At 41.1% G+C, this 27,560-nt stretch overlaps 1 protein-coding gene across 2 annotated transcripts in view; it reads left to right on the top strand.

Moving 5' to 3' along the window:
• Positions 1–18,865, top strand: part of rnf19b (ring finger protein 19B) — a 38,404-nt gene extending 19,539 nt beyond the window's left edge. For both annotated transcript variants that reach the window (XM_034160575.1, XM_034160574.1), the window contains exons 3-10: positions 1,479–1,678; positions 4,853–4,997; positions 7,768–7,930; positions 10,097–10,211; positions 11,297–11,437; positions 11,526–11,715; positions 13,754–13,888; positions 15,950–18,865. In XM_034160575.1, the coding sequence (XP_034016466.1) occupies positions 1,479–1,678; positions 4,853–4,997; positions 7,768–7,930; positions 10,097–10,211; positions 11,297–11,437; positions 11,526–11,715; positions 13,754–13,888; positions 15,950–16,397 (1,537 nt within the window). In that variant the 3' untranslated portion in view covers positions 16,398–18,865. The remainder of the gene's footprint in view (positions 1–1,478; positions 1,679–4,852; positions 4,998–7,767; positions 7,931–10,096; positions 10,212–11,296; positions 11,438–11,525; positions 11,716–13,753; positions 13,889–15,949) is intronic.
• The last annotated feature ends 8,695 nt before the right edge of the window (positions 18,866–27,560 follow it).

The raw sequence follows: 27,560 nt of genomic DNA, 5'->3' as shown, positions 1-27,560 counted from the left end.
TGTAAATAGGTCATTTTTTTTCATTTGCAAAAAAAAAAAAAAAAGAATTTGAAAACTGAACATTCTGTTTAAGTGATTTAGCACTTTTACTGAATGTGTGGCACTGCGATGATCACTGCCATCCAGTAGATGGCAGTGTGAATACCAGTTGTCACAAAGTTAGCTGAAAAGCTAATCAGCTAACAAAAAAGTTAGCTTCACTAATTAGCATTTAACAGATTAGTGAAAGTGTGCCCACCACTGTCCATTGCTAATTTGACTTTTTACTGTCTCTCTGTTGATCATGACCTGCATGTCGGATATGTGTTGCGATCTGAATGACATCACGCCTATGAACTGCTCGTCTCTGTGTTTTCTGCATTGATTGACTTTGTTCTGGCTCTTTTCTCTCATTAGTACCATCACAAAACGCTGACACCACTGTCAGTCTACAAAGTGCTTTAAGGTCGAACTGAACCATTAGTCTATTTATTTCAGGTCCTCACTTCATTCAGCAGTTCCATTTACAAATTTATTCCTCAGTTTGTTCCCTGCAGGGAAAAAATGTTTGATCTCAGCATTTTGCTCAGTTTGTGTGCTCATAAACATCACGTCAGCGTTATTTTCTGCAAATAACGAGCTGTCCTATGTCTTTAAAAAATGACACATTGATGCTAAACCTAATCCATAAACTTACCAGGCAAAAGATATCACTACTCCACGCTTTTCACAGAAAACCTTATACCATAAACCCTTGCATGTGCAAAAAGTAGTGCCGAGGGGTCAGGACATATTTTAACTTTGTGTTTTTGGTTTAATTTCTTTTTTTTTTTTTAATACTTGTGTCTAATTGTTTGTACCTGCTTTACCTCTGCTCTTCCTAACTGGCATACAGTCTACTCATGTGGACTGAAGCTTGAAGAAGTGGATCTTGGGGTTTTTATTTTTTATTCATTTTTTAAATTCTGTACATAGAGAAAACTTAGCAATGGCTGTATCTTAACAGTTATTGTATCTTTGTCAGCACTGGTGTGTTTTTTTTCTCTATTCTCATGAGAATGTCAGTCAGTATAGCTCACAATGTGTCTTGTGGTGCACCACAAGGTTCTTATCTGGTTCCCCTTTGCTTTGTATAATTACAGAGATGAGAGCCATTTTTTGTAAATTATTTTTTTGTACAATTCCCCAGCCAGCTGTGTCATGAAACATCTGAGATCATTTAAGCTCTTTTCTTATTTGTTTTACAAAATATTTCATTGTGAATTTTGACCGAGATTGTGTTCCCACTTCATACAGTCATTGGTGTTATTTAATAAAGACTTGTGCATAATGTACATGACCTTATAATTTGTTGAGGAGATTTTAAGTTTTTTGACTTCGTCTTGTGGTGTGCAACATGGTTTTTTCCTGGGCTCTGTTATCTTTGCTTTGTAAACAGTTGAGCATGTTATGTCCACTTTATTGCATCGCCATTTAACTGTCTCCTGTCTTATTCTCAGGTTTGCCGTCATTGCCTCAGGATGTGCCAGTTGTCCCAGGTTGGTGTGCTGCAGAGAGGGCTGCGGTGCAGAGTTCTGCTACCACTGCAAGCAGGCATGGCATCCAAACCAGACTTGTGACTCAGCCCGCCAGCAGAGAGCGCAGTCGTTGCATACCCACAGCAACCACTCCCCCAGCTACACACAGGAGCAAGGACCCGGTGAGGATTCAGAAACATGACTCTGACTAGCTGGAGAGTATTTGGATCAGATGTAACCAGTCAGGCAGACGTCTGCTTTGAGAGAGAAAGAGAGAGTGTATGTGTGTGTGTGTTTGTGCGGGTTACAGGTAAAAAACCTTTCCCGTCTCAGAATAGTTTCCTTTCTTCGGGAAAGTCTTTGCATCTTCTTCCTCGTCACCTCGTGTGTCTCTGTTGGAGTGCTGACTCAACGTTCTCTTGTATGTTATGTCTTGGCTCCCAGCGTTCTCACACTCTGGGAAACGTTCACTCAGAAATAGGACAGAATTTATATCAGACTTTCCGCACAGCAGCCTGAGTGCTGTCATCCGGCAGCTTCAACTACATCGTTTCAGTTCTATTTTTTACTCAAAACTTTTACTGTTAAATAGTTTAATATTCGAACAGTGATCAGTGGCAAATTTATGACAGCAGTGCAACACAGTAATTTTAACAACAACTGGTCTATTAGTGTTGTTTACATTTGCAATATAACTGCAGATTATCAGTTAAACTTCCATCTGACTGTCACCATTTAACATGAACAAACTTCAGTTTTTAAGCATCAACAGTGTCCAGCAGATACAGAATAAAATGTGGAGAGGTTTGCTCTCAGAAAATATTTTATATAAAGAAATATTTTTTATTAATTCCACCAAGGACATAAAATCACCTGCATTTATTTGTCTGTCTTTTAGCAGGATTACGTCAAAACTACTGCACGGATTTTGACGGATTTTTCAACACAGATAGATATTAGGCCAAGGAACATATTTACAGTTATGTACTTAACACTGAACTTACTAAATAAAATCACACACACGCTTTTAATATGTAGGGGATTTACCGCTCCCTGCTGGATTGGATTATAATGTAAATATCACTGTTCACTGTTGTTAACTGATATATTTAGCTTCTCTAAAAATATTATTCCTGTCAATGTTCAGTTTTGGCGGCATTCATCCTTGACCCAAAATACATAAGCATACCAAATGGCAAATGCTAGCTCTCCCCTGTTTGTGCATGATCAAAATTGCGCATGCACGCACAGCTGTTTCTCTTTTCTGCATTCTGCTGTAAGCAGGTGCTTTAAATTTGACAGACAGTGACGAAAGACATTGAAAGCAGTTCACTCACGGTGGCAACATGACTCTTAAATAAACTGACTAAACCAATTGAACTACAAAAACAAAAACTACAATAAATCAGTAACACTAACAACACTGCTAAACTAACATGAACCGCAATACCAACATTTAAAACCCTGAGCTCCCATGGTGCATTGCAGCACAGTGTCAGTTGTTTATTGGTTAGCTAAAATCACTAATTTCTCAAAAAATATTTGGCCTATCAACTTTCCATTTGCGCAGCATTTGTCCTTGACCCAAAATACATAAGAACACCAAACAGCAGATGGCAACTCTCCCTGGTTTTGTTGTGATCAAAGCCAAACACGTGCACACAGAGGCCACTTGGCTATTATAATGTAGATGTTTTTAGAACCTTAAACCTCAACAGTTTTTTTTTTTTTTAAGAACTCAACCTTTTTATTTCCTTTTAATTCTGTAATTTTTGTAATATTGATTTAGTGTCTCAGTATTTATGAATTGTTTATATTCTTCTCATATACACACTATCATCATCGTCATTATTACTATCAATAATATTATTACTATTATTAGTATTTCATGTTTACTTCTATTTTATCATTTGATTTGTAAATGGACCACAAAGGAAATAAGTGTTTTCACTTTCTTGTGTCATCCATGTATTTTTAACATATTTACAACTTTATGTTGTGTACTTACATTGAGCTCACTAAATAAAATCATGCACTCATGCTTTTAATATTTAGATGATTTACCACTCCCTGCTGGATTGGCGTGTGGGTCCAGAATGTAAATTTTAGTGTCATTGTTCAGTGTTGTTAGCTAATATCCGCAGTTTCTCCAAAAATATTAGGCCTATCAATGTTCCATTTTGGTGGCCTTCATCCTTGACCCAAAATACATAAGCATACCAAACGGCAAATGTCAGCTCTCCCCAGTTTGTCTGTAATCGAAGTTGAACACATGCATGCATACGCAGCGTTTTTTTGTTTGTTTTTTTTGTTTGTTTTTGTTTTTTGTCTTTTCTGCATTCCGCTGCAAGTAGGTGCTTTTAATACACCCACAAACAGAGACGGTGGCGGAAGACATTAAAAGCACTACACATTTCACTTATGGTGCCAACATGACATTTAACTCACTCATGGTAACAACAACATAACATTTAACTAAACTGACTAAACCAGTTGAACTACAAAAACACAATGAATCAATAACACTAACAACATTGTTAAACTAATATGAACCACAATAACATAACAAAACCCCAAAACTCCCATGGTGCACTGTAGCACAACATCCATTGTTTATTGCTTAGCTAAAATGGCTCATTTCTCCAAAAATATTTGTCCTATCAACTTTCCGTTTATGCAGCGTTCATCCTTGACCCAAAATACATGTTTGTCTTTTTTTTTTTTCTTTTCTTTTTTTGCACACATGAAGAACTTCTGAATTTCCAGAACCCAGCTGGTGTCCTGAGGAACAAATGAGCAAAGATGTGTTCATAAATGTTAAAGTATTTTGTGAATTAATAGCAGAGGTTATTAGAGGTCTGGTAAGATTGTCAAAATTGAGATACTTGGTCATCAAAATGTCTGTTGGGTCAACAACAACCCTCGGAGTATGTTCACTGTCCCTAAAAATGAACTTGTAATCCTGCTGACAAACAGCTGCTAAAACAAAATCTCTGTGTCAGAGTGAATAAATAGTGAGCCATCACTTCCAGATGGGCAACAATAGACTGATACTGAGTCATAAAGAGCAGAGAGATGGAGAGATACAAGGGGCCAGACAGAAGACAAGTGGCATAAAAATGAGAAAGTAGAACACAAACACACATTCTTCATTCAATCAGTCAGAAACCGGAACCATAAATGTTGTCTCCTGTTGGTTTTTCCTTTTCGTTTTCCTCATAAAAGCTTCAGTTCCTGTAGGACAGTCCTTTATTCCATTCAGCTTTTACATCGATGCAGACAGGAAAAAGTAGCAACACAACAATAAGAATTTTTAATTGCGTACACGCTTTGACAAAATCCTTTGCTGTCCCAAGCTGATGACATCAAGCCCTGTCCCCGCTGTGGCGCCTACATCATCAAGATGAATGATGGGAGCTGCAATCACATGACCTGCGCCGTCTGCGGCTGTGAGTTCTGCTGGCTCTGCATGAAGGAGATCTCTGACCTGCACTACCTCAGGTATGACACCTACTCTGTTCTGCTCCGCCATCATCCAGCGTATTGGTGTATCACTCACAACCTAGTGCCATTTGTTTCAACCGGTGCAAAACAGTATCATTCCATGTGCACATTGTCACACTCAGCACTCCAGTCGTGTGCTGTCAGTAGAGAGGAAAGTCCGCCCATGGACATGTTGGTCTGTAAAGGAGGTGTGGTCTGATGCCGGTGTCGCAGACCGAACGGTCCCCCCTAAAAAATCGGCCCGCCTGCCTTCACTGCGCATGTGTCATTTTGGACCACAGCGGCTCGTCTGAATCTGACTCTTCACCCAAAGCGATCAAAGGAAATAAAGTGATTATTAACCATCAGATGACAAAGTAAAACCTCTTAACTCATTCTAAAGTCAGTTTTAAGCAGAAACAAGGCAAAACCTGGTGACGCTTTGAAATGATGGATGCGCAGTGAATGCATCAGCTAGCAGCTGGTGTAGCCGCGGCGCTCTGATCACTTCATCCATCTCTTATCATCTTTTATCAATAATGCTGAATTTACGTGGAAATGATTTGTTGTACAAATGCTTCAGATATCTGTCGCTGAGATAGATGATGACTGGAGTGCATTTTGACGCAGAAACGAGGTAATAATACGTGAACTGCAGCTGATGACGCATGCGCAGTGAAGGCAGGGTGGACCAATTTTTAGGGGGGACTGTTCGGTCGGCGACACTGGGCTGTGCATTGCTATGAGAGGGCATGGAGTGATTCCACCTCAGAGCAACTGAACCCTGGTCGAAAGTCCAGCACAGAATAAAGTGTAATATTCAGATGCGCCTTACATAACCAAGTTCATGGCACACATCCACCTTGATTGCGTACACAAGGAAATGAAATTGAAAGCATTAACTGAAACAAAATGAACACTAATGAATAAATACAAAATGCCACCTCAGGGAGCTTTGGTGGCCAGTCTCAGTGCAGTTTGACCCTTTGCCACAGACCTGTGACTCATGAGAAAACCTCTCACTCCTTCTGCCTGGGTGCTCATGTATCCCACTTTTTAGTGACGATAGATGAAATTCTGAAAACAACCCGTGAACTGATAAAGAAAATAAATACAATCCTTTTGCATCACATTCCTTTTTTTATATATATTTGGACTGTCTGCCATGTAAATAGCAATGTGTAAGTGGACTCGCCCAAATGCCCCTTGGACCGTTAAGATCAGGCCCATAATCTATTCAGAGCATAACGAGTCTTTTCAGTCCGATTAGTTTGGCTGTGTTCTGACTGCTGTACTAAATAAGGGAGCAAATCCACTCCATGTTTATTCAGTGCTGATCTGAGCCACCTGTAAGAATGAGACATAAAATTAACCATGTGACGTCCTGCTCATCCCCTGATGTTCCATGCCCCTTATTGGAAGTAGGAGAGAACAATCAATGGAACCAAGTACAGGAAGTTGTAATGAGAGTGAACTAAATTATCAGCAATGAGGAACAAGGAAATCACAGTACAGGAAAGGAATGAACAGAATGTGTTGAATGAGCTGAAACACGCTGTTCCTTCAGAAAGTGGTGAACACGTGACGTGAGCCTGCAGCTGATTATATCAAAAATCTACAAATATGAAAAACAGACTCAGGTGAACAAACTTCTTACCCTGATCATAAAATAGGGCAGCACGGCACGGTGGCTTAGTGGTTAGCACTGTTGCCTCACAGCAAGAATGTCGTGGAATCGCTTCCCGGCCTTTCTGTGTGGAGTTCGCATGTTCTCCACGTGTCTGCATGGGTTCCCTCCGGGTGCTCCGACTTCCTCCTGCATCCAAAGACATGCAGGTTAGGTGGACTGGAAACTTTAAATTGACCCCAGCTGTGCATGTGGGTGTGAATGTGTTTTTCAGTGTATATGTGGACCTGTGACAGACTGGCGTCCTGTCCTGGGTGCACCCCGCCTCACGCCTATGACCTTTAATTGTAATAAGCGGGTATAGAAAATGGATGGATGGATCATAAAATGACCAACTTATGCCATCATGAGTTGAGAGAGTGTGAGGAGTGTATATATTTTTCTGGGTGTTCCGTGATGTGTTTGGTGTTGGCGCGGACCTCCTCCAGTTGGTGACTTTATGTGAGGGCCTGTACAGAAGGCCAGTGAACATTTCCAGTTTATAGTTTTAATCAATCAATCTACATTTATTTCACCTTTTACAGCAGCCAAAAAGTCACCAAAGTGCTTTACGATAAAATGAACAGGAGTAAGAACATATCATTGAATAAAATCAGAAAAGACACGTCAAAAAAGTAGATTTTCAGAGCGCAACAAGGCATTAAAAGCCATTTTACATCGAGTCTTGAGGTTAGATTTACTAAGTACAGGGTTGGGGAAACGTATTCCATAGTTTGGTGGCAGCAACTGCAAAAGCTTGATTACCCCAAAGCTTATATCTTGACTTGGGGAGGCCTCATAAAAATTGATCAGATAGTAAAAAACACAACTCGAGAGGAGTTCAGTTAATCTACATTAAAATCATCACCATTTGACAGGTTCAGACTGTCAAACTGTCCCACTGGTCAAATGTTTAACCAGCTGCTTCATCTGAATCGTTGCTTAATACCACCAACTGTTGTTTCAGAGAATGTCCTACCACAGAATACTCCAAACCACCACCAAGACAAAACCATGAACATTTTAGATTTTAGATGTTGAGTTATTTAAGGTTAAATATGCTCACCCTTTTCCCTCTTTTCTTGTGTTCTATCGCTCTCCTTCATTCCTTCCTTCTATCAGTCCATCCGGTTGTACATTCTGGGGAAAGAAGCCATGGAGCAGGAAGAAGAAGATTTTGTGGCAGTTGGGCACCCTGATCGGAGCTCCGGTCGGAATCACCCTCATCGCTGGCATCGCTGTACCAGCCATGGTCATTGGCATTCCGGTGTACGTCGGCCGAAAGGTGATAAATATCATTTGTAACGAAGACAAAACCAATGTTCATTGAGTGAAAAAGCAGCAGGACGACCGTTAGCAGTCTGATACATTTGTGAGCCACATGCGAGAAAAAATCAATACAGAAATCTGCTTCTCATGATCTTATCTCTGTCCGGAGATATAGTGATTCCTAATGTATTTTAAACAATGACCTGTGATTTGACCTTGACATCATGCCTGTGTTGTGAGAGGACGGTCCATTAAGGTCGTCCACGATCTTAGGTTGAAATCGCTTTTTGTATTTTGAAGAAATTGCAGACAGACAGCAGACAAGCACCTCTGTGATGATGACCTTGGACCTGTGACCTTATCATGCCCTTTGTTTCTGAGATGATGGTCCACTGAGTTTATCCACAAAGTGTGGCTTAATTTGCTTCTTTGTATTGAAGATGACGCCATGGACAGAAGAGTAGATTTGGCCGTTAGGAGGAGGAAAAACAAAACCAAAATAAAAACCCTGGTAAATAAAAAACAAAGCTAATGTAAAACCTTATCATTGTTTTTAGAATTGTTTGTTTGCTGGTTTCTTCAAATATTCCCAGGCTGATTAAGAAATAATCTTGACTTGAACAGAAATGTGCTCACAAGTTCTACTTGTAAAAGTTGGAGCTTATAAGATGATAAATTCTTCCTGATAAGTTTCTTTCCTCTTTGTAACCAACTATGACATCACTTCCTTCCTTATTTCTGGCCAGTTCACAAGACGTTTTTCATCCTGACCTTGAAAGACACAGGAAGAAAAAAAAAGAATGTGAAGAAAAATGCCATCATTACTTCACAGTCCTGGAATTTACATCATTTCAGAACAAAGTGTGTTTCTGTTTGTTTCAGTGTGTCATTTTCAGTTTGAAGATTTAAATCTTTCCAGAAAAAGGTGCTTCCACTTCCTCTGTGTCCTCAAAGCAGATTCCAGGCGCAGCAGTCACACCGACACGTTTGAGTCTGAATTTACAGACACGGGACCTTTAAAAGGGGATTATATTCTGCTAATTCAAATTTAGCGACTGCTTACAGCTACATTTTTGGCCTTTCATGTGGTTTTTGTGTGTGCTTGTAGAAACTGTGCTGTAACCTCAACTTGGGTCTGAAGTGACTCATTTTAGGTTTGTGTGATTTATGTCACAGAAGTCCACATATGGGCTCCTTGATTGATCTGTGGGACGGAGATGGACTGACAGCTGCTCCACCTCCCTCACAGAGGGGGTGGGGCTTATTTTTTTAAAGTAACAGGTGGAAAATGTCTGTTATTATGGTACATATTTTAAGTGATTGGCACACTGTGCACAGTCACCACACCTTACTGGCCTGCCACACCTTGCCGACTTTGCCTGCGTATGCCGACGTATGAAAAATACGCAGAATACGCAGGCTTACGTCTAATAAATTCTGGGTAAGTTTTATATAAGTTAAGATAACATACATTTGCCTGCTCCTTTAAAGAGCCTAAATTCTGTGCGAAGGAATTGAACATACGTGCGAGATGCAGATTAATGATGATTCATAATAAATCACTGCAGAAGATGTTGCACTATGATTAGAGAACAGGATTTATTTTTGTCTTATTCTGGCAAAAACAAAAATGCACCAGGTTACATCAGCTTGTGTTGTTTTTGGAGCTACTCTGTGTTTCGCAGTTGTGAATCTTGCGCCGTTTGGCGGTCCGTAACTCACGCGAGACGTTCTGGTGTCAGGAGCTCAGCACTCAGTGTAAACACATCTCATGAAGTATGGACAATAAGACAACATCGGGACACAGGAGAAGTCCATCAAAGGTGCTACACCTCCTCCTCTAGATAACCATCTCAACTTGGGAGAACGTATAATCATCATAATCACCTGTGAACTCGCTAAATTAACACCATCCACATCCTCAATTTGCCCTATTTTACATGCACTGTGAGACAGCGGAGCACTGCTGGCACCGTGGTGCATTCTGGGAAGCGCAGTCAGCTGCCAGGGGCATTATGGGAAATGCTGAATTAGTTTTATCATCAGTCAGTTTTCTTTGGTGGATGAACTTATTTAGCTGCTGTTAATCAGCATTACAACATGTTAACTAGTCGTGCACATCTTCTTGACACTTTCTCTGATGTCCACTCCCATCTGTCTCTGCCCCTTTCCTCTGCCGCAGATTCATGCCCACTACGTGCTGAAGAAGACATCTCGGCACAGAAGGAACCTGGCTGTCGCAGGGGGCGTGGCCCTGTCCATCATCACGGCCCCCGTCATCGCAGCTGTCAGCGTCGGTAAGAAACCAAGGCAGTCGTCGTTTCTTGAATATGTGAAGAAATAAGTTTGAGAAAGACTCTGCTGCAGAATGCTCGGTGCTTCTGAGTAGGGATGGGTATTGATAAGATTTTATCTATTGATTCTCTTTATTGATACCTCTTGTGAATTTTCTGTGTATTAAAAGTAGGCTTTACAGGTTTTCTATGTCAACAACATTTTATTGAGTGTTAAAGTAAATAAATATGAAATTGGACACTGGATCCTTAAACTCTGGACATAAACTCTACATGGTGGATCCTGGATCTCTGGACATAAATAGAAATAAAATCTGTAGTTATTGTCAAAAGCATTTCCTTTCAGACATTATTGGCATGAATGTCTTTCCATACATCTGAGCTGAGCTCTTGCAGCTGACTGTGCTGCACATCAGGATGTAATTCATAAAGAATACAGGATGTCTCATTTTGGAAGGAAAAAAACGCTTTAGTGGAGTGTGTTTTATTGTCTGTATTACAGCGTTTGGAAAGAGGTGTCATTTTATTTTAATTCCAAGCCGCGCAGCGTTTGGAGCTGTGCCAACGGAACGGAGGACGATTCTCGTTTCTTGACTGCAACAAGACAAGAGTCCCAGTTAGTGACTTTAATCCACACAAAAGTGACTCACAATTGACGTATTTTAACGGCTTTGAGAGGGGTTAAGAAGCAGACTTTCAACTTTTGAAGATCACCAATTCAAAGTACCAGTGAGCCAGCAGATCAAAGCACTGCTTCATTGGTTCACGCTTCAGAGTGGAGTTGCGCTGCAGAAACGGTTGATTACAGAGCCACTGCGGGATTTGCAATCAACGTAGAGAAACAGTCATTTTCCCGACAAACACCCTCAAAAACAACAGCCGCTCTGAAGGACCAATAAGGGAATCGTTAAACAACAAGACTATTGATATCGGCAGATCGAATCATTTCTTAACGATACATGAAAAGAACCGATTCTCAATACCCAACCCTACACTCAGTGTGTTCCTCTGCTGACGTGTGTGCCTTAAAAACGATGACCAGATTCTGAAACTTTGTAGTGACAAACGTCAATTTTTCTGTCTTTCAGGTATTGGTGTTCCCATCATGTTGGCCTATGTGTACGGAGTGGTGCCGATCTCTCTGTGCCGAGGAGGAGGCTGTGGTGTGAGCAGGGGGAAGGGTCGCGGAGTTCGAATAGACTTCGATGAAGATGACGGACCAATCACAGGTGAAATTGGATATGTGAAAATTGATGCTTTTACTGTGTTTGCACTTTCTGTGTTGGCTATAACAATGTGTTACGTTGGATTTGGCAGTGGCAGATGCATGGCGAGCTCTCAAATCGCCGAGCCTTGGTGAGAGCAGCTTGGACGGGGCGGTCAGCGGGCTGAGCACCACGTCACCTAGCGAGGGGCTCTCTGTGGCCCCCGGAACTCTGGGTGACACACCCCACTTCAACACGCTGGCAGGTGGCGCCCTGGGAACCCGTACCAGCAAATACAGCAGGTGAGAACAAGAAACACGCCGATTGCACTCGCTGTTCATGTGAGGCAACTGACTCTTCACGAGAGAACAATGGTTTGAATAAGTGCAAACTGATTTCAAATGTGAATTCACAATCAGAACACTCACAAGCTGGTGTTAATTATGTATTTAAAGCTACATTGTGCAGGCTTTATGGGTGTTTGTTAGCAGAAAATGGAATATAGCATTCATAGACATTTGTTCATTGGTGTGTAATAATCTGGAAAATCAAAGATGTTTTCATGAGCTGTTAATATCAACAGTGAGGCAAATAAGTATTTGGTCCACTGTCGATTTTGCGAGTTTTCCCACCTACAAAAAATGTTGGTCTGTAATTATTATCTTAGGTACACTTCAACTGTGAGAGACAGAATACAATAAATAAATAAATCAGAAAATCACATTGTATGATTTTTAAATAATTAATTAGCATTTTATTGCATGAAATACTAAGTATTTGATCACCAACCAACCAGCAAGAATTCTGGTTCTCACAGACCTGTTAATTGTTTTTTAAGAAACCCTCTTATTCTGCACTCTTTACCTGTATTAATTGCACCTGTTTGATCTTGTTACCTGTTTAAAACACACCTGTCCACACACTCAGTCAATCACACTCCAACCTATCCACCATCATTTTTGGGGGGTGTTTTCCTGCAAAGGGGACAGGACGACTGCACCATATTGAAGGGAGGATGGATGGGGTCATGTATCACGAAGTTTTGGCAAACAACCTCCTTCCCTCAGTAAGAGAAGATGGGTCATGGCTGGGTCTTCCAGCATGACAATGATCCGAAAAACACAGACAGGGCAACTAAGGATTGGCTCCGTAAGAAGCATTTCTAGGTCCTGGAGTGGCCTAGCCAAGTCTCCAGAGCTAAACTCAATAGAAAATCTTTAGAGGGAGCTGAAAGATCTGGAGAAAATCTGTATGAAGGAGTGGACCAAAATCCCAGTGTGCAAACTTGGTCAAGAACTACAGGAAACGCCTGACCTCTCTAATTGCAGACAAAGGTTTCTGTACCAAATATTAAGGTCTGTTTTTCTATTGTATCAAATACTTATTTCATGCAATAAAATGTACATTAATTATTTAAAAATCAAACTGTGATTTTATGATTTTTTTTTTTTTTAGATTCTGTCTCTCACAGTTGAAGTTCACCTACAATAGAGAAGCTTGAATCTTCTACTGGACTGGGTTGCTTGACGTGAGGACGTTTCGCTTCAAATCACAGAAGCTGAAGCGAAACGTCCTCACGTCAAGCAACCCAGTCCAGTAGAAGATTCAAGCTTCTCTACTATGGAAACCACCTGGACAACTGAGAGCCTACACAGAAACATTCACCTACGATAAAAATTACAGACCTCTCCATACTTTGTAAGTGGGAAAACTTGCAAAATCGATAGTGGATCAAATACTTATTTGCCTCACTGTACATGAGAGTACGCCCCCCGTCACGGAGGTGCCAAGATATAACGGGAGCCCTCAAGGGACATACTTACGCTGCCATTTGCATTTTTCAGTGCAGCCAAAAGACTAAAGAAAAAAGAAGAGGATTCAGTCTTTGTCCCCCTACAGCTGGTCTGCTGGTTACTAGCGCAAGTTAACAAGTTGGAGAACCCTTATGGTTGTAAAATAGGGGATCAAACAACACAAGAGAAGCGGAGGGAGCATGAATCCCCATCACCAAAGAAGCAAAAACAAAGGGAAATAATATTGTGACCAGAGAAGCCATTGTGTAGTCTCCAAAGCCACCACTAGGTGACTTTAAATGCTGCACAATGTGGCTTTAAAACAGTATTTGTGCTAAGCATTAATGTATTTGTCCATTCCTGCCAGTGTACATGCTGTGGAATTTCCATGCATTAAAGATTTCCCAACATTTCAACGTGTGTTCGGTGAAGCTTCAGCATGAATTTAAACACTTTGTCTTCAGTGTTTTGCCGCTCTCTTTAGAAATGAGCGTAATGACATATGTAATATTTATTTGTTTGTTATAATCTGAATGTCTGACATCAGGCTGGAGGTCCAAGCGGGTGCGTTGGCTAACGATTCCGCTCAGAGGGAGACTGGCAGCCTGGGAGCAGGAAGTGACTGTGCCAGCACCCGAGGAATGGCCGGATCCATCATCTCCTCCTACACGCTGCCTGACAGGTGACTCCACACAGACCTCTGTTTCATTTTTATCCTACAGTGCAGCCAGTGGGCGAGATGTCAGTAAGTCAGTCAGTCAGTCAGTCAGTCGATGTTTCCCGTGTGGACGAGATAATTTCAGTTGTACTGGCCCGATCGTGACCAGACTTTGTGCATTCATTATGAATAGTGACCTCAAGAAGCCTGTTGATTTTCGGGTCAAAAGGTCACTGGCGTGTACTGTATAAAAACCTTGTGAGCTCAGTAACGTCTTTCCTAATTGTCACCAAACCTGACATGTGTGATAGCTTTTATTATCCCCTTTGAGGACCGTTTTTAACTCCTTTATTGCATTAATTATTTCTCCGGGTTTGGAGGGGCTCCTCACGCCGCTGCTAACTTGTTCCAGCTCAGAATTATTAGCTTTTGCTACCGAAGCACTGTTTTAAAACAGTGTTTAAGACAGTGTCTGTAAAAGCAGCAAACGAGGAGTTTAAGCACAAGTAGAAGCACAGTTGTAAAACAGCTAACTGATCATCTGCAGAGGAATGGTCTATTTGAAGAGTTTCAGTCAGGGTTTAGAATTCATCATCGTACAGAAACAGCATTAGTGAAGGTTACAAATGATCTTCTTATGGCCTCAGACAGTGGACTCATCTCTGTGCTTGTTCTGTTAGACCTCAGTGCTGCTTTTGATACTGTTGACCATAAAATTTTATTACAGAGATTAGAGCATGCCGTAGGTATTAAAGGCACTGCACTGCGGTGGTTTGAATCATATTTATCTAATAGATTACAATTTGTTCATGTAAATGGGGAATCTTCTTCACAGACTAAGGTTAATTATGGACATTTTATTGAGTCTTAAAGTAAATAAATATGAAATTGGTCACCGGATCCTGGATCCTTGATGTACATGATGGATCCTTGATCTCTGGACATAAATATAAACAAAATCTGTAGTTTTTGTCAAAAGCATTTCCTTTCAGACATTATTGGCATGAAATATCATCCATACCTCTGAGCTGAACTTTTGCAGTTGGCTGTGCTGCACATCAGGATGTAATTCATAAAGAATGCAGGATGTCTCATTTTGGGAGGAAAAAAAAACGTTTTAGTTGATTGTAGTTTACTGTTTGTATTAGCGTTTGGAAAGAGGTGTCATTTTATTTAAAGCAGCACTTCCCATTGAAGTTATTAATTCTGAGCCGCGCAGCATTTGGAGCTGTGCCAACGGAACGGAGGACGATTCTTGTTTCTTGTCTGTAACAAGACAAGAATCCCAGTTAGTGACTTTAATCCACACAAAAGTGACTCACGATTGACATATTTTAATGGCTTTGAGAGGGGTTAAGAAGCGGTCTTTCTGCTTATGAAGAGCACCGAATCAAAGAACCAACGAGCCGGCGGATCGAAGCGCTGCTTCATTGGTTCACGCTTCACAGTGGAGTTGCGATGCAGAAACAGTTGATTACAGACCCACTGCAGGGTCTGTAATCAATGTAGAGAAATGATCATTTTCCCAACAAACACCCTCAAAAACAACAGCCGCTCTGAAGGACTGATAAGGGAATCGTTAAGCAAAAAGACTATTGATATCAGTGGATTGAATCATTTCATAACGATACCCGAAAAGAACCGATTCTCATTATCCAACCCTAGCGCAGAGACATAATTTGCACGCACGTAGTGATAATTTGGGTGTGTGACATGATAATTTGCGATCGCACATGAACGCATTTTTTACGCGAGTATGGTTTTGGCGCTGATCTGACGCCATAGTTTTTCTCCCACCCATTTACCCCCTTCACTCAAAAAGTCAACAGCGAGTTATTCGGTGGGATAACTATGGTTGTTTTGGGAGAACACGTTCACTGTGCGTCTAACTTCTCCATCAGCCAAACTGGTTTTTGAGTTATTGTGTTAACAAATGGGAGGTGATAAAGTCATTAGCTAACTATCTGTTGATTCACTCGTGCCATTTTACATCAGACATGCTGAGGTTTTCCCAAAGTCTAGGACTTAGTGAGGAGTGTTTATAGAAATTTCACACTGATTTCTTCTTTTTCCTTGGTTGTGCAGGGAGTGCACCAACATGGAGATCCAGGTGGACATTGAGACCAAACCCAGCCATCTCTGCCTGACAAGCGAAGAGGACCTGACCCCGCCTCCGGGCTCTGCTGCCATGGCAGCATCCTCGGCAGTCGAGGAGCCTCAAGACTGCAGCTCCAGAAGGGGCGGGGCATTGTCGGGTTTGGCATTGGGCCTGTCACCGGGGGAATCGGTCAGGGACGGCCTGAGAGACGTCACCCTGGCTCAGCCGGAGAGCATCCGTAGCGACCTGGAGATGTCCGACACGCAGTCGGACGACATCGCAGAGCTCACGTCAGATGACTGTGACTCACCTCACCCAAAAAGCTGTCACTTGGTGGCCGGCCATCAGCCCCAGCCTCCTTCGTGCCGAGCCCTGAATCCCTCCACCGAAGGCCTTCGCTGTCCTGCAGACAGCAACGTCGCCCTGTACGTCTGAGAGAACAACAACTCTCAGGATTGCGCACACAAAAAATACCCAGTGCTCTAACTGTTATTTTAGCTTCTTTTTCAAACTCCTCGTTTGCTGCTTTTACAAACACTGTCTTAAACACAGACGCCGTCAGTTTGCTTCTGTCTGCCTGTCTCATCTACCTGTCAATCTCCTCACTGGCTAAATTGTCAGGGTTCTACCTCTGATATTTGTAACATAATTTATGTTTACTTCTTGGTATAAAATGCCTTGGCTACTTCAGCAAAAACAAAAAGATGTTACACAAAATTTCCATTTGGGGGAAAGAAAAAGAGACTAAAATTGTGATGAGGTGTCACGTCACTGTGTGCAACAACAGTTTGTGCTTCGAATGTTTATAACAGTGTATGAATGAATGGGGACTTTATACTCAACTGTTGTGGCTTTATTTTCAATTTTCACCTCTTTTTATATGCAGCCAACCTTGAAATTGAAGTATTCGCTGCGTGCACGAGTCTGCATGAGTCTGGAATGCTGAAAGAGGCAGCGGGTTGTCTGTTAAACTGGCGAAAGGTTTGTTGATGAACTCAGTCGCTGCAAATAAATTTATTAGATTTTACTCCTCCTGCTCACAGCACGATGAGGAAAAAAAGGCAAAGTGTGCTTGTCCAATGACAGAGTTCAGATTTTTATTGACAGAAGGCGCTGCAGTGAACTGCACTGAGAAAAGATTCACACTGCATGAATGTTTTGCACACAGTTTGAATCAAATATATTATTGAAAGCTTTTAATTTGAAGAATCCAGACACCAAGAGTTTGCCTTATTTTTCTGTCCTTTCCAGTTAATTTAGTGATTTCACATATATTGAAGAAACATTTTTTTTTTTTTTTTTTTTTATAGACTTTAATAGTAAAAGACTCATTCACTCCCTGTGGGTCCATTCTTTTTTCCTCAAATTTCCCTAATAAAGTTGAAACAGTGATGTAGCTTCAGTTTAATTGGAGTCAGACTTGATTGCCTCAGAAAAAAGGCTTTCAAAGTAATGATTTTGTACCAGTACAACCATCAGATGAGGAAATGTTCAGTCCATACTTTTGTTCTGAAGGATTCAAATGGGTCACATTTACCTGCATCACTCTGTACAAATGATAATTACTGACTAAATATGATTTTAAATTGTAAGCATATGTACACACAACTGTGCAAAAATCTTTGACACATTATTATTATTGTATTATTATTTAGATAATATTATTGATAAGATCCAAATGTATCCCAATATAACACTTTATTTCAACCAGTATTTTAATTTCTGATTCCATTTTGTTCCTTGTTCAGACTAATTTGAATGGCATCAATTGTCTCCTTTATAAAGACAATCTGCAAAAATCTTTACCTTAAAATGAAAAAGTAACGATGTGGCAACAATAAGAAAAACATTCAAGATAACAAGTAACTTGTGATTTCAAAAATAACAACCATTAAAGTTTACAAAGTTACCAGGCTTTTATTAACCATTAAACCCGTCAGAACCTCCTTCACACACAAATTCTCAGGTGCTTAAGACTTTTGCACAGTGCTGTGTATGACTTTTAAATAATTTGGAGAATCTGTTGGTGCATGTGGTAATAAATGGTCTAAATGATGAATCTGGACATTAAAAGTGATCTAAAATGAAGTCACATTTAAAGGACAGGAAGCACATGCTGCTTGACTTTTTTTGTATTAAACTTAAAGATGGTGTCATGTGACTGTACTTGTGTTTGACAGCCTGTGACCACACTGACCTGTGACAGCGTTTGTTACCATGGTGAATGTTTGTCCGCTTTGTTCTTCAGAATGAACACATGCACTTTATTAATTTTTTTTATTTTGCTATTTCATCACATTCTGCTGTAAATGTGTTTACTTTAACTCGCTAATGTCTGTTGCCCCCCCGCCCAACAAAAAAAGCTTTTGTGTTGGATGTAACAAAGGTTTGGCTTCAAACCGTTGTATTAAAAAAAGTGCTTTATTTTTTCTCTAACTTCAAAGGAGTGTGAATTTTTTTTAAGAATTTGATTAATTTTGGGTCTGTAGTTATTTTTGTTAAACTGTTGGTTATGTATGAAGTTGCCACTAAACACTTCAGATGTCGAAAAGCTTTTTTGAAATCATCTTCAGTTTTCCTTTTGTTTTTATGGAACTGACCTGGAACATGTTCCTGTCTGTTTCCTGTTTGTTTTTGACGACATACTTTTATTCTGTGGTCATCACTTGTTTCTAACAACCAGTTAGAAACACACAAACGCATCATGGTCAGGAACCAGACGTAGGAAACGTCTAAACAGTCGGTGTATTTATTTGAACAGTCAACAACACAGCAATATTTAAGTGTTTTTTATATGTGGCGTCTGTTATTGTTCCTGTTGGACATGCAGGACTGTGAAAGACATCTAGTGGACCTTTTGGTGGAGGGGGAGGGTAAATAAATACAGTCTTCTGCTGCACCAATCATTGTCCTTTATTTGATCACTTTATGCTGAGAGAGAAAAGAAGCTCCACAAAACCAAGCTGAGGTTCCAACGCATCTTATCAACATATACAAACTTGAAGGTTATCTGAACTTTTTCCAAGTAGAACAGCACCCAGAGTGCATCAATACACTCTCAAAAGCTTGAGATGTTAAAGAAGTGAAGTTTCCTGCTGTGGGCGTTTTTGGCATTCCCACTCAAAAATACAATGACAGTCACGGCGTGTTGGGGCTGGTTCCAGAGGCAGTGAGCTAAAGCCTGGCTTGTCCTGCTCACAGACAGACGTTGCACAGGGTGCGCTCAGGTCAGGCTTGGGAGCGAGAGCATCACCGCCTTCACCCTGATGAGCCATCTGAAGACCTCCACAGCAACCACCACCTGTTGACAATCACCATCTACCACATTTTACTTGGCTGTGAAACGTGGATGTCCTCTTGGTCTTCTCCACACATTGGGGTCGTCCACTGCACAGTGGAGCACAGGTCCAAACCTGAGGAGGCTCCTGTGGGTGGACATGTACAACATTTCTCTTAACAAGGTGACAGTACATAATCGGCACCAAAATGTGGCCCTCTTGGCCAGTGATGTTTGCCACAGTTGTCCCCATACTTACCAAGCATGTCCATGTGGACTCAAAATCAGCCCTATCAATACAGTAACAGTCCAACATTTATTGTCCTCCTGGTGTCTCTGGCGATGCTCCAAAGTGTTCACAGATCAATTCAGACATTCAAATGTCTTGGGTCTCCCAGCCACGGTTCATAAGAGTGGCCTGGATCCAATAACCACCCACAGGGACAAGTGTCAGTCCAGCAAATGAACAATCAGAGAAACTGGAATTTAGATACACATGAGAACTCAAATATATTTACTGCTCAGATAACTGGGTTTTTGTTGGCTCAAATGTAATATTTTTGTGTGATAATTTGTATCTTTTTGCCTTTATCTAAAACCACCTGCTCCTATCTGCCAAGATACCAGCAAGCTACTGATTTATTTCACTAGGTGGCACTGTCTTCTTTCAGCTGCTCCCATTAGAGGTCGCCACAGCAGATCAGTCGTTTCCATGTCACCCTGTCCTTGTTCTGTCATACCAACCACCTGTATGTCCTCCCTCAGCAGATCCATAAACCTCCTCTTTGGCCTTCATCTTCTCCTCCTGCCTGATGGCTCCATCCTCAGCATCTTTCTACATATACAGTGCATCCAGAAAGTATTCACAGTGCTTCACTTTTTCCACATTTAATTTTTTTCCCTCAAAATTCTCCTTTCAGAACCCCATAATGACAACATGAAAAAAGTTTTTTTTTTTTTTTGGCCAATCTATTAAAAATAAAAACTAAGGAATCACGCATATAAATATTCACACTCTTTGCGCGATACTTCGTTGATGCACCTTTGGCAGCAATTACAGCCTCAAGTCTTCTTGAATATGATGCCACAAGCTTGGTGCACCTATCTTTGGGCAGTTTTGTCCATTCCTCTTTGCAGCACCTCTCAAGCTCCATCAGGTTGGATGGGGAGCGTCGGTGCACAACCATTATCAGATCTCTCCAGAAATGTCATCCAGGATGTCTCTGTACATTGCTGCATTCATCTTTCCCTCAATCCTGAGTAGTCCCTCAGTTCCTGCTGCTGAAAAACATCCCCACAGCATGATGCTGCCACCACCATGCTGTAGGGATGATGCCTGGTTTCCTCCAAACATGATATCTGGCATTCCCACCAAAGAGTTCAATGTTTGTCTCATCAGATGACATAATTTTGTTTCCATGGTCTGAGAGTCCTTCGGGTGCCTTTTGGCAAACTCCAGTTGGGCTGCATGTGCCTTTTACTAAGGAGTGGCTTCCGCCTGGTCACTCTACCATACAGAACTGATTGATGTAACCATTGGGTTCTTGGTCACCTCCCTGACTAAGGCCCTTCGCTACCATTCTAGGGTCCTGGTGGATCTGAACTTCTTTTATTTATGGATGATGGAGGCCACTGTGCTCATTGTGACCTTCAAAGCAGCAGAAATGTACCCTTCTGTACCTTTCCCCAGATTTGTGCCTTGAAACAATCCTGTCTCAGAGGTCTAGAGACCATTTCTTTGACTTCATGCTTGGTTTGTGCTCTGGCATGCATTGTAAACTGTGGGACCTTGTCAGGATTTGGACTTTTGTATCATGTTTGTTCTGTTTGTTCTGTTTAGTTAGATGTGGTTGTTTTTCTGTAAATGATTTCTCTTGCTAGGTTTTTCCTGCTTGGGCTTTGTCTTTCCCTATTGGTGCGTTTACACATAGACAAGATGCGTTACAAATGTCATATTTGCCTAATTCTTGGCACATTCCTGACATTCTTAACGTGACTTAACGCATGTGAATAGGTTTCTTAATAGTGCGTGTTGGTGCGTGATATTCATGAATTTCGTGGCGCATGTTTTTGGCTGTCAAAAAATCTTCCACGAATGTCACGCACCACCCTCATTTCGCCTCATGTCGTGAGGTCGCAACTGAGCATGTTGATCCATCTTGATCAGTGATGATCCTTAATAGAGCGTGACAGCGTTCTTCTCTGACGTGCGCACAATTAAACCTTGCTGCACCGCATTCAGTTTCATTGCTGCAGTATGCTGAAGGAGGACAGTAACGCCAAAGTCTCGTTCCAATGCTCCTCAGTGCACTCCTGCAGGTGTTCCACCTGCTGCATGTGCCTGATGTTTTGGAAAACGAGTGAGACGAGAGCCGCGTGAAGCCACAGGTCTCCTCCTCCTCTCTGCACCACTTCCTGGCACAGAGCCCAACGAAGCATGCAGTCAAAAACTTCTTCTGCTGTGGCTGTTGAGGAAAAACTGGACGATCTGAATTGTTCAACAGCTGACAGTTGGATGAATATAGGTGTGTATGGAGACAATTCGTCTCATTCAGAACGTGACAGAACTTAACGATGCGCTATTACGTGTGATAGCGCGCAACAATGCGGAACATTGTTCTTGACCGTGCGTAATGGTTCTTGATAATTCTCCAGCAACATGTGCCATTAATCATAACACATGGTAACAGGTTGCAGCAGTGCCTGAGGAGACCTGACGCCTCTACCCCGAATAATCACATTCGTGATCAGCGGCCAAGAATGTATATTACGTGGCATTCGTGACGTGCCGTCGCCTCTCTTTGAACTTGGTGGTGGGTGGTGCACACTGTCTGGGCCACACCCTATTCTGTCTGGGCCACACCCTATTCTGGAGTTTTCCACACACCTGTTTCTAATCTGTATATAAGATTCACTGGTTGCACTAATTCCCCGCCAGATCATTGCACCTTGTGCCTTCACTTGCAGCTCTGTACCTGTGTTTTTCTAGTTCTGCTTTCCACATTGTGTTTTTGACCACCTGCCTGTTTTTTCAACCATGCCTTTTTGCCTGATGTTTCTGATGTTTGCTGTTTTGGACTGCTTTTTCCCCCTGCTGAGTCACCCAGTAAATGATCTTAAAAACCAGAGCTGTGTACTTGAGTCCTGCATTTGTGTCCAGACGTCTCTGACCACCAAGTCTGTTAGACCTTATATGTAGACAGTAGTCTGTCTTTCCAAATGATGTCCAATCAACTGAATTTACCCAAGTGGACTCCAATTAAGCTATAGAAACATCTCAAGGATGATCAGCAGAAACAGGATGTACATGAGCTCAAAGGCTGTGAATACTTATGTACATATGATTCCTTTGTTTTTTTTAATTTATAATAAATTTGAAAAAATCTAAAAAAAAAAAAAAAAAAAAAAAAAAAAAACTTTTGTCACATTGTCATTATGGGGTATTCTGTGTAGAATTTTGAGGAAATAAAGAAACAAAATGAGGAAAAGTGAAGTGTGGTGAATACTTTCTGGATGCACTGTATATGAATGAGTACATTTCCACTAAAATTCACAGAAACTGGACCATTCTTCCTTTAAGATTATTAAGTTACCTTTATTCTCCCATCTATTCTTTATGTGTTCTGTGGAGTGGTTTTTTAAAGTTATAAAACCTTTGTATAATCTAGATATAGAGCCCCTGCTCAATAAGGAGTGTATTCCTAAAAAGACATCTTTAATCACTGGGTCATCATTGTCTATATGATTTTTAACAGCTTGGTTGAAGTAATGAGGTAGCTGCAGGTATGTATAGGAGTCTTGCATTTCTAAGCCATGATTTTGCCATAACCACTTAGGTGATGGTCTAATGGTTAAGCATTGGGCTTCAGACCAGGGGATCCTCGGTTCAAAATCCAGCCAGACCTAAAAATCACTATGGGCCCTTATTCCCCTAGTTGCTCCCAGTGTGTAGTGAGCATCTTGCATAGCAGCCTGACATTGGTGTGAATGGGTGAATGCAAGGTGTAATTGTAAAGTGCTTTGAATTTCTGATGCAAATGAAAAAGCAGTGTAGCGGGATGAAGGTCCCGGGTCCTGATTGAAAAGACGTTCCCGCTAGCTTGGCTAACGGGGAATTCCCCTTTGGCTGACCTGGTAGAGGAATGGTCTTTAGTGCAAGCCATCTGGGGTTCTATCCCACCGCTGTCCCAGCCACAAAGGTTCTGCGGTCACAATCTGGGGTCACGAACAGGATGTGGGTAGTCACAGAACATGCTTAAATGCACCTGTGACTTCGGGATGAAGTAAAAAATGGTGGGGAAATATGTAGCGGGATGAAGGTCCTGGGTCCTGATTGAAAAGACGTTCCCGCTAGCTTGGCTAACGGGGAATTCCCCTTTGGCTGACCTGGTAGAGGAATGGTCTGTAGTGCGAGCCATCTGGGGTTCGATCCCACCGTGCGAGCCATCTGGGGTTCGATCCCACCGCTGTCCCGGCCACAAAGGTCCTGCGGTCACAATCGATTGTGACCTTTGTGGCCGGGACGGCGGTGGGATTGAACCCCAGATGGCTTGCACTATTGACCATTCCTCTACCAGGTCAGCCAAAGGGGAATTCCCTGTTAGCCAAGCTAGCGGGAACGTCTTTTCAATCAGGACCCGGGACCTTCATCCCGCTACAGCAGTATTTAAATGCAGTGCATTTACCATTTTCCTGGGGTGTTTGGAAATCTTTCAGTTTCCCTTATTCTGTTATGGAGTATAATGTTGTAATATCTTTAGCGATCCAGGTTTTAAATTTGCCATCCATTGTATCCAGCCCTAGGGTTTTTTTTTTTTTTTAACTTGTCAAATAAGTCAAAGTCATTTTGTCCCATTCTGAGAATTGTTTGTGTTAAGGTTCGGACGAGCGTGGAGGACAAACCCAAAAGCAAGGAGCAGAAAATGATATTAGACAATGGATTTATTTACAGAGGAATAATGATCTGCAGGGGCGTAGTCTAGCCGGGTGGAGACGGGCCCACACGGCGGTGGAACTAAAAAGGAGTGATCACACCTTGGAGAGCTGTTGCACCAAGTGGACTGACATGAATCATGGCTCCAACGCGAGAGACGTCAATTGAAACAAAGGAGAGGATTATCAAACTCTTAAAAGAGGGTAAATCATCACGCAATGTTGCAAAAGATGTTGGTTGTTCACAGTCAGCTGTGTCTAAACTCTGGACCAAATACAAACAACATGGGAAGGTTGTTAAAGGCAAACATACTGGTAGACCAAGGAAGACATCAAAGCGTCAATCCAGAAAACTTAAAGCAATATGTCTCAAAAATCAAAAATGCACAACAAAACAAATGAGGAACGAATGGGAGGAAACTGGAGTCAACGTCTGTGACCGAACTGTAAGAAACCGCCTAAAGGAAATGGGATTTACATACAGAAAAGCTAAACGAAAGGCATCATTAACACCTAAACAGAAAAAAACAAGGTTACAATGGGCTAAGGAAAAGCAATCGTGGACTGTGGATGACTGGATGAAAGTCATATTCAGTGATGAATCTCGAATCTGCACTGGGCAAGGTGATGATGCTGGAACTTTTGTTTGGTGCCGTTCCAATGAGATTTATATAGATGACTGCCTGAAGAGAACATGTAAATTTCCACAGTCATTGATGATATGGGGCTGCATGTCAGGTAAAGGCACTGGGGAGATGGCTGTCATTACATCATCAATAAATGCACAAGTTTATGTTGATATTTTGGACACTTTTCTTATCCCATCAATTGAAAGGATGTTTGGGGATGATGAAATCATTTTTCAAGATGATAATGCATCTTGCCATAGAGCAAAAACTGTGAAAACTGTGAAAACATTCCTTGCAAAAAGACACATAGGGTCAATGTCCATGACAAGGCTCCAACCTGCAAAGCTGATCTGGCAACAACAATCAGAGAAAGTTGGAGCCAGATTGATGAAGAGTACTGTTTGTCACTCATTATGTCCATGCCTCAGAGACTGCAAGCTGTTATAAAAGCCACAGGTGGTGCAACAAAATACTAGTGATGTGTTGGAGCGTTCTTTTGTTTTTCATGATTCCATAATTTATTCCTCAGAATTGAGTGATTCCATATTTTTTTTCCCTCTGCTTGGTCTAAAAAAGTAACAGTTACTGACTGCCACAATTTTTTTTCCTGATTTCTTATAGTGTTTCTTAAAGCCAGAAAGTTGCCATTTGAAATTATTTTAGTTTTGTGTCATGTCTGTGATCTGCTTTTTTTCTACAAAATTAAACAACTGAATGAACATCCTCCGAGGCCGGTGATTCCATAATTTTTGCCAGGGGTTGTACAGGAAGGGCCTGGAATAAAAACAACAGATTTGGGATGATGTTCATTGTCTCAGATTCAACCCTTTGGACAAAGCTCATGAATGGAATGGTATTCCACCTCTGTATATCTAATTTTACTTGTGACAAAAGAGGATCATAGTTAATCTTTGCAAGTGATGAGGTCTCCTTGGGATCACTACCCCTAAATATTTCATTGTAGCCTGGTCCCATTTCAGACAAAATATATTTTGAAGTTGTCTTGGTAGTATATAATTCAGTGTGAGGATCTATGTTTTCTGAAAATTAAGTAGGAATTCAGCATATTTTCCAAAAATGTCCAGGAGCATGAATAGTTCAGGGAGTGAATTGGTAGGTTCCCCTAGATCAGTGGTGTTCAAAGACATTCCAGAAAGGGCCAAGAGGGTGCAGGTTTTCTTTGCAGCCTGCACCCTCTTGGCCCTTTCTGGAATACTTTGGACACTACTGCCATAGATATAGCAAACATCATCTGCATACAATGTAGACTTGTGTTGTTCTCCGTATATAGATACGCCCCTATTGCTATCATTCTGTCTTATCCATTGAGCAAGGGGTTCTATAGAGAACGCAAATAGAAGTGAGGATAGCCCAGCGTCTTGCCTTGTTCCTCTCTCTATGTTTATAGGATCTGTTAGGTATCCATTTATTTTAATTTGTGTGCAAGCGTTCTTGTATAGCTTGCCAATTGCTCTAATAAACTTTTTATGAAACCAAAATCTCTCAAGAACCTTATAGAGGTATGTCCAGCTACTGAATCAAAGTCTTTTTCGGCATCTAGGCTAACAAATAGAGCGTCTAATTTATTTTCCAAGATATGATTTAATAAATCTAGTTAGCATCTAATATTATCATGAGTTTATCGCTGCAGGATAAATAGTTTAATCTGAAACATGTAGATTATATGTTAAAAATGTTAAATTATTACTCTAGTAAGAGCTCCATTAGCTTGAACTAGATTTTAAACAAAACTAGAATTCAGAGTATTGACGCTTTCAGGCAATATTTTAAATTTTGCACATTTGAAACAAGATTTTATATTGGTGTGTACAGAAACGTGTTCAAAATGCATATTCCATAAAATTTCAAACATACTTTAACAACAAAAAGTGCACTGTAAAAAAATGAAATAGTTTAGAAAACACAAAAACTCAAGGAAACTGGCTCAGCAAGTCTTAACATTAACAATCCCTGATTGGATGAAAAGGTGCTGTTGCAACTGTTGCTGGTCTCCCCTACTCTAAAAAAATGTAAATATGAATGATTGGATACACATGGACTGCTTTACTTCAGTTAATGGGAAAAAGTGTGATAACGGATTAGACTAATAGGAGGTGGGAGGAGAAGATGACAAGGATATAACCCAACTGAGAGAACTGAACATTCAGTCCACAGCTCTGCGTTTGATTTCAGTAGAATAATGGCCACAACTTGTGGAACTCAATCTTTTTCACGTGCATGATAGTTCAACATGCACATACCACATTCCATGTAAAAGTATATAATAGGATTTACCGTATTTTCCGGACTATAAGTCGCACCGCAGTATAAGTCGCACCAGCCACTTTATCCATTATAAAGAAAAATAAACCATAGATAAGTCGCACTGGAGTATAAGTCGCATGGACATACAGGTATGTTAACTTAACATGAAAGTTCAGATGATAATATTATGATATTATGATGATAATATCTGCACATTGTTCGAGCACCCATGTGCGGACTCGTTCCTCTAGCTGTGGCCGTCTAGCTTTTAGCCCGCGATTAGCTTTTTTTGTTTTTTTTCATGCTGGTTAGAGTAACCTCTGCTTTCCTCCAGTCCCTCACAAGTTTCTCACTCACTCCAAACTCTCTCTCTGCTGATCAATTACCGTTTTCGGATGCATATTTCACCAGTCGCAACTTGTAATCTGCAGAGTATCCTTTTCTTTTTGGTGGCATTTTTTTCTGGCCTTCTCCATTGTCTTGTTAAGTTATCAG

This window comes from Thalassophryne amazonica, chromosome 20, assembly GCF_902500255.1.
Source record: "Thalassophryne amazonica chromosome 20, fThaAma1.1, whole genome shotgun sequence".
Classification (NCBI taxonomy): Eukaryota; Metazoa; Chordata; class Actinopteri; order Batrachoidiformes; family Batrachoididae; genus Thalassophryne; species Thalassophryne amazonica.
Note: the sequence above shows the minus strand (reverse complement) of the source record. Positions and strands in the feature narration are given on the sequence as shown.